The following is an 18,007-nucleotide window of genomic DNA, read 5'->3' as shown; positions in this document are numbered from 1 at the left end:
CTTAAGAACCAGAAAGGGCAACAGAAACTTAGGAGCAAAACATCCACCCAACAAAGACAAGACCAGCATTATGAATATCAACATCATGTATTACACTCTTCCCAAACCCAGATGCCATCATAAAAATATAATCAGTAACAGCCAGGACACAATGTCTCCACTAGAGCCCAGCAACCTACCACAGTAGGCCCTGAGAATTACAACATAGCTGAAACACAAGACAAAAGACCTTAAGATATCACTTATGAATATGGTAGAGGTCTTTAAAAAAGGGAATTAATAAATTCTTAACTCTATGAAAAACACAAACAGTAGAAAGAAGTTAATAAAACAATTCAAGACATGAAAGTGGAAAGAGAATCAAAAAAACCAAGCTGAGGGAAATCTAGAGGTGAAAAATCAAGGAACTCAAGAAGGAACCTCAGAGGCAAGTCCCACAGAATAAATAACCTCAATTGGAAACACCAGATTTTAGGTAAGTTTATTTGACTAAATTGGATCCTTTTATATTAACAATTCAGCATCTTTTATAACATGACACAGCCACAGTGATATGCTGGGTACACAAGCCCATGAACGCGGCTCACCCACTACCACTATGTTCTATATCCATCTGGGCAACTCCAGAGGCACCCTGAGACAAGTGCTCCATTTCTTCCACTGTCCCACTTGGCATCGCAGTTCAGCAAATGATCAAAACAGTTTATAATGCATCACTTAGTCCATACAAAAATTCATTCAATTTGAAAAATTGCCAGTTCTGTCATATATGCCAACACACCAATAAGGTATTTATGACATAGAATCTGTAAAAGAAAAAAAATGTGAATTTAAAATTAAGACAGTATTAGGAGACAAGCAATTTGATATTTGTGGGGTTTTACCATGGTTTTTATTGATTTTACTTCATTTATTTTTAATTATGCAGTTGTGTGTGTAGGTATATGAATGTGGGTGCCCAAAGAGGCCAGAGACATATGATCACTTGGAGCTAGAGTTACAGAGAGTAGTGAACTTGAACTGCCTGATGTAGGTGCTGGAACCCCAAGTCAGATCCCCTGCAAGAGCATTACAGTTCTCAACCAGCTGAGCCTGTTTAAATGAAAATTTACAAGGCCAGAAGAGGGTGTTGATCCTCTGGAACTGATGTTACAGGTATTCTGACCTGCCCGGTATGGGAACTAGGAACTAGACTCTCAGGTTCCCTGCAAAAGGAGTAAGTGCTATTAATCATAAGCCATCCCTCTCTCCAGTTCTTGGTTTTTTGAGACAAGATTTTGAGTAGCCCATGCTGGCTTTAAACTCTCTATGTTGGCCAGGGATGAGTTTGGACTATTGATCCTCCTGCTTCTACCTCCCAAGGGCCTTTTGTTTTTAATGCTTAGTGCTTCCCATCAAAAGTATGCTCCAGCCTATTATTTCATTTTGACCTCCAGTTTGAAAATATGTTTTATACGGTACTCATGGAACCTAAGACATAAAAAGCTCAAATATTGACTCCTTTTCTTTTTATAAAAAATTATTTACTTTGTGTCTTTATGCATGTATGTATGTGCATGCCACAGCACATGTATGGAAGTCAGAGGATAACTTTCAGGAGTTAGTTCTCTTCTTCCACCATGTGGGATCCAGGGATCAAATCAGGCCATCCTGCTTGGCAGCAAGTGCCCTTGTCCACTGAGCCACCGTGCCAGTGCCTTACAGCCTTTTCTTTATGAGCTATCTTGAATGTATCATTTAATTTATTCTGACCTTGATTTTCTCCTTTTAAAATAAAACATAGATTAAAAATACAGTGTTGTTCTAAAAATTAGAATTAATATCCACTAGGCATAGAAAGACAGCTATGGCATATGCTCACTCATTTGTGAAACCTAAGACCATCACTCTCCATGAGCAACGGTGCACACCTATTATCTCACTACTCTGGAGGGGAGGCAATTCAACATCATCTTCAGCTACACAATGAGTTCAAGGCTAACCTGAGCTACATGAGACCCTTCCTCAAAACAAAACAAATCTCACAGAAGAAAATAAAGGTCACCAACAGCTAAGAGATAGAAAGAGGTTACATAATGGGTAATAAAATACAACTAGATAAGAGAAATTAATTCTAATGCTTTTATAGCACAATTGTGACTAGAGTCTACAATTTATTATCTGAATCTGAAGACTTCAATACAAAAAGAAAGGGGGGGAGAGAGAGATGGAAATACTAGTTACTGTAATTTGGCCTTTCTTGAGTCATACTATGCCCATAAGTATGTACAAATAGGACAGAAAAAGCATAGCTCAGTGGCCGAGAACTTGCCTAGTGTGTGTGGGGCACTGCACAGAAAAGGACAAATACATAGAAAATTTTAGAAACAGAAAAAGTAGAATTAATCTCCTTTAAGAGTCTTAACAATGGCAAAATGATAAGCATTCACTGGATTATATGTATAGGGATGTGTATTTAATTATAACGTAAGGGGACTAGAGAGATGGCTTAGTGGCTAAGAGCACTGACTACTCTTCCAGAGGAACCAGGTTCAATTCCCAGTGCCCAAATGACATCTCATAGCCAAACTCTAGGTTCACTGAATCCAAAGGTTCCCTCTTCTGGCCTCCATGGACACCAGACATAGGACAGACATGGTGCATGGACATACATGCAGGCAAAACACCCACATTCATAAACAAAAATTAAAATAATATATGTCTGAGGAGCCAACTATTTGTTTCTTTATAGAACATAAAAACCATGACTGTTTTCCTTTCTAGTGGCAACAGAAAGGTACTTGTGGGCAAAAATGACATTTTATTCTGTTGCTGGGTATAATTTTACCACCACCCCAACACACACACACACACACACAATGCTATTATTCTAATAATTACTTCAAAATTTGGCAATTTTGAAAATTTGAGTTGCTAGGAGGTAATTCATATTACTCAGCTCTACAGTGCACAATACACAGTGGCCTTCCACTTTAAGACCAGCTCTAAGTGGCTAAAGCCATATAAAGCATAAAGTAAGTCTTTCTCTCGTCTTGAACTACTATGCATTCAAGTATATTTCTCCATGTAAAAATATAATTACCAAGCCAGGCAGTGGTGGCACACACCTTTAATCCCAGCACTTGGGAGGCAGAGGCAGGCAGATTTCTGAGTTCGAGGCTAGCTTGGTCTACAGAGTGAGTTCCAGGACAGCCAGGGCTACACAGAGAAACCCTGTCTCGAAAAACCAATATATATATTTACCAAACATTTGGAAACATGACAAGAAAAAAATATAATTTGATCTGTTTAAACTAACCTTTATTTTCCCATCAGTGTGTGCTGAAGCTACAGATGTTGAGACACGAACCAATCTTGTGGCTGCTAAGTGAATTTTGAAATGCCTATGGAAATGTGAATAAAGGCAGTTCATAAATAAGTCAACTTCCTCCTGGGTAACCTCCCCAGGGGTTTTGTGGACACTTTCCCATAAAGCTTTTGCATCTTCTGGGTGTATTGCATAAGAAATATCTAAGCTCTGTGGGCTACACGGCACAGACCAAAGAAATTCAGTAGTAGCCACATAACGGTCCATTTTACATGCTGTCCACATAGCAGCCATCCAGGAAAGATTAAACGCACTGATTGCTAAAGGACTGAAGCAACAGTCAAAGGTTTTCTGAAACCAGTCTCTGATTAAAGATGTATTGGACTCCGCTCCATTTGCAAGGAATAAGGGTAGACAGGTGAAGTCTTCTGAGACACTCTCCTGAAGACTCTCTCCAAACACACAACAGAACCAACCAGTCCACAGCACTTTATCTTCTCTGTGTTTGCGTGATGACTGAGATTTTGAGAGAATCTACAAGGAAAAATAAAAACATGTTCATTAAATTTGAAAGACCATTTACTTCTAAATTTTATCTTCTCAAAATTAATGAGTATATTAAAAAGCCAAGCATGGTGGCACATTCTCGAAATTCCAGGCTGAATCAGGAAGGCAAGGAGTCCAAGGTGAACCTTAGTGCATAGCAAGTTTGAAGCTAGCCTAGTCTATGAGATACCACCTCAAATAACAGACGGAGGGATGGATGGACGGGCGGACAGACAGACAGATAAATGTAGTATGACCATTTTCTTATTAGATTTGAGGCCTGCTATACAGGAAAAAGTTCACGCCTAGAACTAAAACCCTAGGTTCTAGTGGGCAAGGTACTGCTGTTTTATTGCTAAGTGGACATAAGGTCCCTTTCAATTTGCTTTCTAAAAATACTATGTTGTGCTCATGGGAGAATACTGCTGTCAGCTTTGGTCAGGGAACTTTACTTTTTGCTGTGAGCCACAGTTACCACAGAAACCTACAACTGGCCAGTGCTGAGAGCTACATGGTGGTTAAACAGATCTATATTCTTCCCTCTCATGCTTAGGAAATAGCATTCATGGAAGAGTAGATGTAAAGAAGAGAGCCAGAGGAAGAGGTGGAGGTGTTATGGGATACTGTCTTCTGTCGTGACCTGACAATTGTACTCTTCAACTCTCTGCAATTAATTCCTGCAGAAGATTGGGTTCATCACCATTCTCACTTGAAAGAGGAAGAAACTCCCATCCATCCCTGAGGATATACAGGCAGTTAGTGACTACTGAAGGAGACATTTTTTTTAAGTTGCCTATATGACTGTAAGTAACCCCTCACCCATGCTCCTGTAAACAGCCCTAATTAAACCTCACCAAAAATACAGCCAGGAACGCATAAGAGGAACTAGTTGGATGAGGGGGAGATCAGCAAGAGTGGGAGGGGCACTGGAGATATTGATCAAAATATATCATATACATGTATGAAATCCACTATAACGAATAATTAATATGCTAATAAAAGCATATTTAAAAAAAGAACACAAAACAAACGCCCAAAATAAAGTGTTGGCTTACATGTGTAAGCCACCAACCATGTCCAGCTTTTTTTTGTTTGTTTATTTTTAAAGACTATCCTTTTCTTATACCTCGATTTCCCTAATATCTATAACTAAGTATGTATTAAAACTAATCCTTAATAAACTCCAACTTCACTTCATTAAAAGTAATGGCACGCCGGGCGTGGTGGCGCACGCCTTTAATCCCAGCACTCGGGAGGCGGAGGCAGGTGGATTTCTGAGTTCGAGGCCAGCCTGGTCTACAAAGTGAGTGCCAGGACAGCCAGGGCTATACAGAGAAACCCTGTCTCGAAAAACCAAAAATAAATAAATAAATAAATAAAAGTAATGGCACATTCAGTATACAGTATCATGGAGAAGAAAAAAACTCAACTTTAGAAAGGATGACTAAAGATCTCCAAGATCTTGCCTGCATTTTGCCACTGAAGAGGAATATTTCCCACAGAAACTCTTTTTATCACTTTAAAATGTTCTTCCGTATGTTACACACAGTTCCCATCCACTGCATCTCCTTATTTATCATAAACATGCAAGACTAATAAGATCTAATCTCCTTCTATAGGAAAGCCCTTCTGACACCTGCTGACCTGTAATACATACACTGTTAACTTGAACATCTCTGGTGTCTTCAAACTATTCCTCCTGGGACAGACACTCACAGCTTCTCTTCTTTGAGAACATCCAAAGTGAACATGCTCACTTCAGAAAAAGGATAATGACAAGGGCCTAAGAATCTAACTCAGTGACAAAGCACAGAGTATATGTATAGAAGGCTCTAGGTTAGAAAAAAGTCTGACTAGCTCATCTTTGACCTGGAGTATACCATTAGTATACTCTCATATTACAGATCTTTGATTTTTTTAGTTAACAGCTTCATATATTTAAAACAAAACAAAACAAAACAAAAAACATCCAGGGCTGAAAAGATGGCTCAGCAGTGATGAGCACTTGTGGCTCTTTCAGAGGATGTGGGTTCAATTCCCAGCACCCATATGATGGTTCAGAACCATCCATAACTCCAGTTCCAGATAATCTGATTCCCTCTTCTGACCTCCAAGGACACCAATCACACATATAGGAAGACGTACATACATACAGGCAAAACACATATAAAAGAAAATGAAATCTAAAATATAAAATCTAATTTAAAAAAAAAAAACATTTAAAAGCCTAATACTTTCATCTTTGCTATTATATGTAAAATGTAAATCTTCCCTCAACCTAGATCAAGGTCCAAAGGTGGCCATACTGAACCAAATGATAGCCTGTGTTCCAATAAAATTTTTATTTATAAAAATAAAGAAAAAGTTGAAGCAGGATCATCCCCAAGTCTGAGTATCATCAAGTCAGCCAGGGCAGACAATCAGACAGCAAGACTGTCTTTGGGGGAGGGAGGAGAGAAAGAGAACACCAACCTACATATTAGTTTGCTGACCTCTAAGTTGTACAAATGAATCCAGTCTTTTTCTACAGCTTGAGAATTTAATTTCCTTTTTCAAAGATTAAGATGAACTAATCTGAACTGGGCACAGTCATTCAAGTTTTTAATCCAACCAACTGAAAAGCAGAGAAGACAGATCTCTGTGAGTTCTAGGCCATCCAGGGCTACACAATAAGACCCTGTATCAAGAAAAGAAAGAAGAAAATAAAACAAGGGGACAAAAGATTGGTTAATATGGCAGGACGTGGCAGCATACACTCACATCTACACTCAAGAAGCAGTTAGGAGGATCTCAATGAGTCAACAGAGCAAGCTCCAGGTCAGCCAGTCAGAGCTACACAGACCCTATCTCAAAACACAAAAGCTCATCTCTTAACCAATTGGAAGATAGACTTAAGTAGTACCTTTATGTACTACTTATCAGAAGAAATACAGAAAACCTGCATTCCTGAGAGTAACATATAGCATCACGAAGCATATGGAATGATATAGTGCCCAAGATTTTACTGAAATTCTGCTTCTAGGAACTAAAACCTAAAAAATATCCACCAAATTATCATGTATTGGTTAGTTTTTAGTTACCTTAACACAGCTACAGTCATCCAGGAAGAGAGACCATCAATTGAGGAATTTCTATACCTGACTGCCCTCACAGACAGGTCTGTGGGACATTTTCTTGATCACTGACTGATGTGGGAGAGCCCTCTTACTATGGGCAGGTAAGCCTGGATGTAAGAAAGCAAATTGAACAAGCCTCAGGGAGAATGCCTATAAGTAGTGTTCCTTCTGGTCTCCGCTAGAGTTCCTGTCGTGGCTTCCCTCATGGACTATAACATGGAAGTATAAGCCAATTTACAAACTCTTTCCTCCCCAAGTTGCTTTGGTCACTGTTTTATCACAATAGGAAATAAGCTAGAACATATAACTATAACTACAAGAATGTAGAATTCTGGATTATGAGTATTATCTACAACACTGATTAGTCGAAATGCTGGAATGCAAAGTTTGGACAGTGAGATCCCAATTTAAAGACTACACTGATTCAGATAAACAAATAGATATATCACAATCTTCAATTCTGGGGCTGGAGAGATGGTTCAGTGGTTAAGAATACTGAATGCTCTTCCAGAGGTCCTGAGTTTAATTCCCAGCAACCACATGGTAGGTCACAATCATCTATAATGGGATCCGACACCTCTTCTGAAGAGAGCAACAGTATACTCACAAACATAAAGTAAATAAATAAATCTTTTTTTAAAAAAGTATTAAATTCTGACTTTTAAGAAATTATTGGGCTGGTGAGATGGCTCAGTGGGTAAGAGCACCCGACTGCTCTTCCGAAGGTCCAGAGTTCAAATCCCAGAAACCACATGGTGGCTCACAACCATCCGCAACGAGATCTGGCGCCCTCTTCTGGAGTGTCTGAAGACAGCTACAGTGTACTTACATATAATAAATAAATAAATCTTTAAAAAAAAAAAAAAGAAATTATTATTGTGTGTATGTGAGTGTATGATTGGGAGGCACAGGTGCCAGAGTGGAGTGTCACCTCAGAAAACATCTCTGTGGAATCAGTTCTTTCTTTCCACCTTTGGTTCCAGGCATCAAATTCAGACTACTAGGCTTGCCCAAGTGCCCTGACCTGCTGAGCCATCTTGTCAGCACATTCATACTTCTGTGTGTTTTCTAAAATCAACACCATATTACACACACACACACACACACACACACACTCCTACACATGTAGGAAATAAAAATTAAGTTGACCTTATCTAATTATTACAATATAAAATAAGAGCTGGGTGTTGGTGGTGCATGCTTTTAATCACTTGGGAGGCAGAGGCAAGCAGATCTCTGTGAATGTGAGGTCAGTCTGATCTACAGAATAAGTTCCAGAATAGCCAGAGCTACACAGAGAAATCCTGTCTTGAGAAAAAACAAACAAATTGTAAAAAAACAAAACAAAACAAAACAAAACAAAACCCCACAAGGTTTAGGCCAGTGAGATGACTCAGCAAATTAAAGCATTTGGTGCCATGCCTAACAACATGACTTTGATCTCCAGGATCCTATGTTAGAGAGAGCCAATTCTAGTAAGTTCTCCAAATTCTACAAGGGCACTGTGGCACACAGACACATACATGCACACCCACACACATATTTAAATAAACAAATATATAAATGTAATAAAAATGTTTTTAAGTTAAAAAAAAAGATAAGAAAATACTATAATTTCCATTCCAAACCAACAAAACAGATTTTAGGAAACAAAGGGATATACACCACTATACCTGGACAAGAAATGCTTCAGGGTCCCTTTGTGTCCCTTTCACTCCAAGTAGAGTGGAGAAAATCACTTTGATGTTGAGGTCTTCTCCCACTTCCACAGCTAGTCCTTTTTGCTTTTCGGCAGCAATAAATGCACTTAGAAGTCTAGAATAGTCTTTGAGATTAGAATAGGAGAATTTATACAGGGGAGTTAAACTATATATAGTCCACTGTTTGTGGAGGAGAAATGCAACCTTCTGAGGATCGATATCTTCCTAAAACAAACAAAAAAATCAAGACAAAGGTTTTAAAAGTAAAAAGCATAGCTAAGAATTTAATCATAACAATTTACATATTCAATATAAATCTACAACTTGGTACATGACCTTGTGTTCCTAACACTAATCTCAAATGGAATTTACAGGTCATTAAAAGGTCCTCTGCCTTTGCCCCCAATTCCCATGTAGGAAGCTTTTCTGCCTCGGATGTTCACACAAGACAGTTCTCTGTTTTATTCAGATCTGTTCTTAGTTCTTCTCTAAGAGGCCATTCTAAAGAAAACGTATCACTTCAAGTCTGTCACTATCTCCTAACCTTTTATTTTTCTTCATAGCACTTACTATGATCTGAATATATGTGTCTTACTTTTCTTGTCTCCCTTTCCAATCAGAGTAGAAGCTTGCTGGGGACAGGGTTTTATCTATTTCATTTACTCTAGCTGTTAGAACAGAACATAATGGCATTTCACGGGATTTCAGCAGACATCTCATAGACAAACATTTCTATTTTCCTTTACATATACCCTGCAAATAGTGGTGCTGGGTATAAGTGGGTAATAGCGGAGTGGTTGCCTAGCAGGGGCACAGCCCTGGGTTTGTACTACACACACAAAAGTATTTCTAAAGGATCTAGCTTGATTAGCCTTAAGTAATTTAAAAAATATTTAACAAGTTCATTTTATGCAACAAAGCTGTGGTGGTTTGAATATGCTTGGCCCAGGGAGTGGCACTATTTGGAGGTGTGGCCCTATTAGAGGAAGCATGTCACTGTGGGCCTGAGCTTTAAGACTCTTCTCCTAACCCTGTGGGAGGAGTCTGCTAGCAGCCTTCAGATGAAGATGCAGAACGCTCAGCTCCTCCTGCACCATGCCTGCCTGGACACTGCCATGCTCCCGTCTTGATGATAATGGACTGAACCCCTGAACCTGTAAGCCAGCCCCAATTAAATGGATTTTTGTATGCCCTCTGTTAGAGTCACAAGTGTCATCAACAACAGAGCACTTGGGTAGAGATGTAAAGCCATGTACACTACAAACTCCATGTGGAGGTTCCTTAGAACACTGTACTGGCTATTTTTGTGTCAACTTGACACAGCTGGAGTTATCACAGAGAAAGGAGCTTCAGTTGAGGAAATGCCTCCATGAGATCCAACTGTAAGGCATTTTCTCAATTAGTGATCAAGGGGGAAAGGCCCCTTGTGGGTGGGACCATCCCTGGGCTGGTAGTCTTGGGTTCTATAAGAGAGTAGACTGAGCAAGCCAGGGGAGGCAAGCCAGTAAAGAACATCCCTCCAAGGCCTCTGCATCAGCTCCTGCTTCCTGACCTGCTTGAGTTCCAGTCCTGACTTCCTTTGGTGATGAACAGCAGTATGGAAGTGTAAGCCAAATAAACCCTTTCCTCCCCAACTTGCTTCTTGGTCATGATGTTTGTGCAGGAATAGAAACCCTGACTAAGACAAATTGGTACCAGGAGTGGGGTATTCCTGTGACAACCTGACCATGTTTTGGGAAGGACTGTGGAAGGACTTTGGAACTTTGGGCTTGACGATCCATTCGTTGTTAAGAGCTCTGTCAGATGTTGTGTAGGAGCTTGGAAGATAATGCTGAGAACAGTGCAGAAGATGGAGGCCTGGTTTGTGAAATTTCAGAGGGAAAATTAAAGATTCTCTTCAGGGGCATTGCTGTTTTTATTGTGAAGATTTTGTAGTTCTGGTTAGCTGGGGCTGAAGAATCAGCTGTGATTAACAAGATACCAGAACTACTAAAGCAAAAACTTTGTATTACTGGGACTATTGATGCAGGTTAGCTGGAGCTAAGAAATTAGCGGTGATTAAGAAGAGACCAGCATCATTGAGGTGACATCTTCTGGGAAGTATTTTCTGAAAGCACAAAGAGGCTGTGTTCCAGAGATAGCCAAGGTTGTACTCCTGCTGCAGCGGGACTTGGTAATGTGTAAGGGTCACACAGGTGGTACTGGTTTTGAAGGCATGAAGTAGTTGCACAGAGCGGCTGAGGCTCAGCACTGCGAGAGGCCATGGAAGGCCATTGGTGAAGGTGCAGCCTCAGTTGCAATTGAAGGCCCAGGACTGAAGGGGGTTCATGCAGTATTTTGGAGATGCCAGTACCATGAGATGACCACCAAGAGCAGCAGCAGCAGTGGAGTACAGGCATCTGGAGCCCAGAGGACAACTTGTGTGCTACAAAGTGCATGGCTGGAGAAGTGACCCAAGCCCTTGGAGGAGCCCAGAAGATCGTGAGTTGGATCCCAGACGTTGGACGGTTGAAGATTGATTTTTGCTTTGTGACTGTGCCCTGATATTTTCCCTCTTGAAGGAAGAAACTGTTTTAGTGGAGCCCACAGTTAAGAGACTTTTAATTGTAAAAAGACTTTGGATTTTAAAAGAGATGGATATTTTAAAGAGATTGAAATTTTAAGAATATGTAAAGACTGTGGGACTTTTAAAGTTATTTAGATCTTGGGGATGAATAAGAATGTAAGGGTTGAGGCTTACTAGTGATGTGTTTGTGTGTCAAGTTGACAAGGGGTCAATTGTACTGGCTATTTTTGTGTCAACTTGACACAGCTGGAGTTATCACAGAGAAAGGAGCTTCAGTTGAGGAAATGCCTCCATGAGATCCAACTGTAAGGCATTTTCTCAATTAGTGATCAAGGGGGAAAGGCCCCTTGTGGGTGGGACCATCCCTGGGCTGGTAGTCTTGGGTTCTATAAGAGAGTAGGCTGAGCAAGCCAGGGGAGGCAAGCCAGTAAAGAACATCCCTCCAAGGCCTCTGCATCAGCTCCTGCTTCCTGACCTGCTTGAGTTCCAGTCCTGACTTCCTTTGGTGATGAACAGCAGTATGGAAGTGTAAGCCAAATAAAACCCTTTCCTCCCCAACTTGCTTCTTGGTCATGATGTTTGTGCAGGAATAGAAACCCTGACTAAGACAAACACTATCCACAGGACTCTGAAACACACCATAAAGATAAGATACATGCTCAACTCGTGCATATCAAATAAAGAAAATGGGCCCACTTTTAATCCCAGCACTCAGGAGGCAGCAGCTGGTGGATTTCTGTGAGTTCAAGGCCAGTCTGGTCTACACAGTGAGTTCCAAGACAGCCAATGCTCTAAAAAGAGACCTTGTCTCAAAAAAAAAAAAAAGAAAAAGAAAGAGAGAGAAAGAGAGAGAGAGGGAAAGGGAAAGGGAGGGAGGGAGGGAGGGAGGGAGGGAGGGAGGGAGGGAGGGAGGGAGGGAAGGAGGATGATAGGAATATACAATAGAATTTTTCTTAAGCTGTAAAAAAAAACTTGAAACCATGACATTTTCAAGAAAATGGATACTCTTAGATGTTAGGTCAAGTAAGCCAGACAAGTACCTATGTTTTCTCTAATATTCAGAACTTAGATGTGTGTATATGTGTATGTGGTCATGAAAACAGAAAGGGAGCGTGAGCAGAAGGAAGAGATCATAAAGTAGGGTAATAAGGTGAAAGCAGAAAGGAAAACCATTTGGGAGGGACAGGATCAGGTCGCAGAGAAAACAAGGAAGTATGACACACATGTGAACATGCCACAGGGAAACCAGTCATTTTGTATGTTCACTTAAAAAATTAATTTAAAAGACAAATGTGAGCCAGGCATGGTGATATACGACTGTAACCCCAGCTCTCCTGAGGCAGACAGAGACCGCCCACAAGTGCAAGGCCCAACTGGCCCAGTCTACACAGTGAGTTCTAAGCTAGCAGGCTTGTATAGGAACATTCTGTCTCAAAGAAACGAAAGTAAAAGTAAACAAACAGAAAAACAAAAACAAACAAACAAACAAACAAACAAAAAAAACCAAGCAAGCTTTACTTGTATTGGCTCCATAACAGTATTAAAATGAATTAACTGTACTAGCCCTCATTTATTCATTAGCTAAAGGGTTAAGAACAGCATAAAAGTACTGTCGAAAAGCTCCTGGCTTCCTCCTGAGGAACTTCTAAAGTCCACATTTTCTGACACGGTCTCACAGCTCCTGCTATCATTTAGAACAAAGGTGTGTGTGTGTGTGTGTGTGTGTGTGTGTGTGTGTGTGTGATTTGAGAACAATATTTGTTATAGCTACAGCAGTCAGTGAAATGGTTGCATACTTTTTCTTATTAAATCTACAGGAAAATTATAAAGATAAAAAGCACCAAACTAGACATTTCTATCTTTATGTAAAATATCTTGTAGGGTGTGGAGAAACGGCAGAGGACCAGGGTCTGGATCTCAGCATTCACGTGATGGTTCACAATCATGTCACACCAATTCTAGGGAATTCCTCATCTGAGCTCCTTAGGCACACATGTGGTATACATACATACATGCAGGCAAAACACTATACACATGGAAATCACATGGGTGCACACATGTCATCGCAGTTCTCAGGAGAAAGAAGGAATGAATAAGGAAATAAATAAAGTCTCCCAGATTGGGAACATAGTTCAGCAGTAGATGATGTGGATTAAAGGAAACTAGAACAAAAGATATTTTGGTTAAAGTTAAATTATTTACTTAGCTATTCCTCATTTATCTATTAACTGAGAGATTAAGATACTAAACGTATTAGTTATATAAGTTGATATATTCTTGTTTATATATTCTCCATCACTGACTAGCTTGAAGGTGTTGCAGGATATCTAATCACACTGTGAACCCTGAGATTGCCTTGTTTATTAGGACAAACTGTTTCTAGTTATGAAATGGCTCAGACCTAGCACATACCTTTGATCCAAGAGCTTGCTGGTTATTGTAAACAGGATTAAAATAGAGTTAACCATAGGTCAAGAGGCAGAACAAACATCGAGGTGACAGGGAGTGAGCATCAGAAAGAACCACAGAGAGTACAAGGAAGTTGGAAGACAGAGACACAGGAAATAGAAGGGAGAGACAATGCGTTTGAGGGATCTTTGAGACAGCATCGAGAATTGGTTGCTTTTGGGACACTGGCTGTGGAGGAAGGGTCAGCTGGGTGCTTTCTCTGCCTCTCTGAGCTAGCAGGCTTTCACCCCAGCATCTGGCTCCCCAGTCTTCACTGATAAATCAAATGATTGAGATTTTGTTAAAAATAACACAAACTATACCTGCAACTGTGAACACTGGGGAATTTTCCTTCGAGATGGACTGGGAAAATCTGAATTCTGCCTCCTGACCAATTCCAGTCGTTTCTGAAGAGGGGTGGCACCTACAAAGTAGTTCTTAAGATTTGAGGTCCTTCGTCTAGAAGTCAGTCCTCGGAAATCACAGGAATCCATGGTCTGCATTTAAAAAAAAAAAAAAAAAAAGTAACTAGAACTCTAATCACTAAAATGTCAGGGGACTGGAGAGACGGCTCAGCAGTTAAGAGCACTGACTGCTCTTCCAGAGGTCCTGATGGTGGCTCACAACCATCCGTAATGAGATCTAACGCCCTCTTCTGGTGTGTCTGAAAACAGCTACCATTTACTTACATACAATAAATAAATAAATCTTTGGGCCGGAGATAGAGAGGCCGGAACAAGAAGAAAAAAATATATATATATAAAAAGATAATTCATGCACATTGTTCTCTTACATGCACATTCTTGCTCTCTCTCCTTTCTACTCCCCACCTTTTCTACATCATCCTCCTTTCTTGTCTTAGCCACTATTCTCTTACTGTGAAGAGAAATATCAATACAAGAAACCTTTCAGTATGAACTCTAGAATAAGTCAAATAATGTAATATGCACATTACAAAGGAGACTTTCGAGACCACCATGAAGGCTGAGCACAGCAGGGGCTCCACAATAACCTTAAAGAGCTGTCTCTAATATGGCTTTACCAAATTCTAAAACTGAAGAAAGACATGAAATGGCTTTAAGTGAATACATGGAAAGACAGACCATTTATGACAACTGATATGGTGGGTGGATAGCTCTCTTCCAGGGTCCCTGGAGGTTGGAAGACTCTAACAAGGGAGCAAAGGCTGTTACATCACAGCCCCCCCCCCCCCCCGTAGGAGATGTGGAGATAAACCTGGTGGAGGAAGAAATGGGAAGGGGGGTGAGGCACCACAAGCTTCTGAAACTCCTTAAAGAGTCCAGATCTCCTGTACACAGTGTATGATCTGACACCACCCCTGCACACAGGAGAGACAACACAAAGGACCCCAGGCCAGGACAGTGGCTACTTCCCCTGTCTTCACAGAAATCTCCATGGGGATGGGGGGTGGAAGGACTGGCCCCTCCTCTACAGACTCACAGACACGCTCATGGACAGGGTAGTCAGATTTGGCTTAATGCAGGTTGCATCCCAATTTGCTCCTGAATACATAAATGAACCGTAATTAGCTAAATAAACTTATGTAATAAACAATAAAGTTAGGTCTGCACTCTGATGCTGGTCTCCAGAGTCTAATCCAGAGCATCTTTGTGGGCTCTAGGTCCACTTTCCTCCCACTTCCTGGTCCTGTTCTCAAACACCCCTTTCATGAAGGAGGCTGCAAAGCAATAGCAACAGAATGACCAGTCACTACACTGGCCTCAGATCCCCAGGGAAAAAGAAAACCATGCTCCTGGGCTGGGGCACTGCTCACCCCTGCTGGCTTTGCCATTTAACAATCCCAGTCGCCAGGGTTGGTGAGATGGCTCGGCGGTTAAGAGCACTGATTGCTCTTCCAAAGGTCCTGAGTTCAAATCCCAGCACCACATGGTGGCTCACAACCATCCGTAATGAGATCTGGCATCCTCTTCTGGTGTGTCTGAAGACAGCTACAGTGTACTTACATATAACAATTAAAAAAAAAAATACAATCCCAGTAGCCAGAAAGATATGAGATTTCTAGTCTGAAAACTGGAAGGCATCTTTATAGACACAACCCCAGACCAGCAACATCCTGTAACCAGAACATAACCTGCAGAGGAAATGCCTCCACTAACTGTCAATGGATTTGATGGAACTGACAATGGAGTGGTTCCTGGAAAGCAAGCGCTCTCTCTCTCTCTCTCTCTCTCTCTCACTCACACTCACACACACACACCTCAGGGGGCGTGGCCATTTCTCCTCCGCAGGAGTAGTGTGCCACAGGAGGGTGGCAGTCATCTCTTGTCATTAACTCCTCCTGCTTTGGCACCTTCTTAGCTTTATCTGGATTCTCAAAACTCAAGTTAGACAACCTGAGTTCAAATCCTGGAATCCGTACAGTAGGAGAGAACTGACTCCTGCAACTTGTCCTCTGACCACTGCACCCACGCCGCACACCACAGTACACGGACACACACAGAAGTCTTAAAAAATCAAATCAAATCAAATAAAAAGCACCACAGACAGGGATGCAACATTTAAATAAGCATTTCTTCATTTTCCCACAGGCATAAAGTATTCCCATGATGTGAGCCTTGGCCACACTCCTGGTGAGTCTCCCACTAACGTGCACCTCAGTGGATTTAGAGTAATGGCCCTCCCTGTCTTGTCCTTTCTCGTTGCTTTCAGGTGGTTTGGATTAAGAGTCCCACCTCCTGTCCTGCCTGCTTCCAGGACTTACAGAGGGACCTTCAATGTGGGTCAGGAGGAACCAAGAACTGGGGCTGCTGCTACCAGGAAAAGCTCCTTTGACTCTTATGCCTGTGGAGGTCCCAGGCCAACTTCTGGAAGACATCTCTATCTTTAGAGACACCCTTGGCCTTCTCATCAGAGCAGTATTGGGTTTGGCAGGAGAACTCCTAGTCTTTATTATTTTTGACTTTACAAATTGTTCTTGTCCATAACAGCCATGCAGGTCCCACTTAACCGAACCCCTCTGTTAAAAATCTTCCATCAATTGAACTTTACTTCAAAAGGCAGCATCTTCCCGCTGCCACCACCTCCTCCCATTCTTCTCCCCACTTGTTTGCTATTTAGATAGGAGTCTTCATCAGTTCTGTTTATACACAATTTTTCTTTAAAGTAGGCTAACTAGTACAATAACTGCTAAGTATATATTACTTTTCAGGCATGTTTGTAAGCACTTAACAAAGATTAAGCCTTTAACAAATATTCTTTTGTTTGGGGATGTTTTGTTTATATCGAGTGACAGTCTCTCTGTGTAGCCCAGGTTGGCCTAGAACTCAGGGCAATTCTCTTGCCTCAGCCTCCCTAGTACTGGGACACATCTGGTACTACTGTTCACTCCTCAAACGACCCTATTAGTAAGTACGCTGCTATGTTGCCAGGTGACTGGAGGGAAAGGTTCTACGGATTTCTCAAGTCTTCACCTCCTTTGACTCTTATGCCTGTGGCAAAGGGTCCCTATCAGCCGCTTTCTAGTATCCACAGAACTAGATCTCTCATCAAATTCTCTTGTACTCAGTTCCTAACACACAACTAAAACTCAGTAGTTTTTCTGTGGCTAGTCCATGAAGAAAGTCCCTGAGTTAGTCACTGCAATATTGCCACAAAAGTCAACCCACTGCTCCCATACTAACGCTCACATTGACTAACGCTTCCGTTTGCACCCATCGTAAATACACAAAAGCACTGCAAAGACAACAGTCACACAACAGAAAGAAATGCAGTACACGGTCAGTCGAGGACCCAAAAGCTCTTACCAAAACTATGTCGTAAAGACACTGTCATCCACTCCGGATTCACGAATCATCCTTCAAGTCTGGCTCCAAGACTACGTCGAGACGAAAGGTTTTGGTTTTTTAAGAAGAAAGTGGCCAAAATGACTGCTTAAGAGAGAACCGAAGCAATCCCCGGTGAGTTCAGAAGAGACATCAGGAGCCCTGGAGTGAACCTAGCTTCCCTCAGGCGCGAGCAAGACCTGCGACTTCCCCCGGGAGAGACGACAGCTCAGCTTCCCAAGCAGCCCGGCTCTGTGATCCTCGCTCTTCGGAAGCTGGCGCCGGCCCACGAAAGATAGGGAGTTCCCAAAGACCCCGGGATCAAAGGTAGACTTGAAAGTTCCGCTCGTCAAGGCGCTTTTCCACACACGCCACGCCCTCCAGTTTAAAATCATTTCCCGACTTGCCCTGCGGCCGACGCGGAAAGTCTCGCCTGTGGCCCTCCCATTTCACGTAACTGAAAGCAACTGAAGCCGCCATTTTAACTGAGGGCAAGGCTTGGCGGCTTCAATCAATAGCCT

General features: G+C 41.5%; 1 protein-coding gene across 1 annotated transcript; it reads right to left on the bottom strand.

Moving 5' to 3' along the window:
- Positions 1-465: 465 nt before the first annotated feature.
- Positions 466-17,885, bottom strand: Cenpl (centromere protein L). Its single transcript, XM_021163163.2, has 5 exons — positions 17,469-17,885; positions 14,007-14,180; positions 8,643-8,894; positions 3,299-3,841; positions 466-806 (listed from the first exon to the last, which is right to left on the bottom strand). The coding sequence occupies exons 2-5, from the start codon at positions 14,175-14,177 to the stop codon at positions 735-737; spliced, it is 1,038 nt and encodes a 345-aa protein (XP_021018822.1). The 5' UTR covers positions 14,178-14,180; positions 17,469-17,885; the 3' UTR covers positions 466-734.
- Positions 17,886-18,007: the final 122 nt, after the last annotated feature.

This window comes from Mus caroli, unplaced genomic scaffold (genome assembly GCF_978045245.1).
Source record: "Mus caroli unplaced genomic scaffold, Mus_caroli_1 scaffold_1, whole genome shotgun sequence".
Classification (NCBI taxonomy): domain Eukaryota; kingdom Metazoa; phylum Chordata; class Mammalia; order Rodentia; family Muridae; genus Mus; species Mus caroli.
The sequence above is the reverse complement of the archived record's forward strand: the minus strand, read 5'-3'. Positions and strand labels throughout refer to the sequence as shown.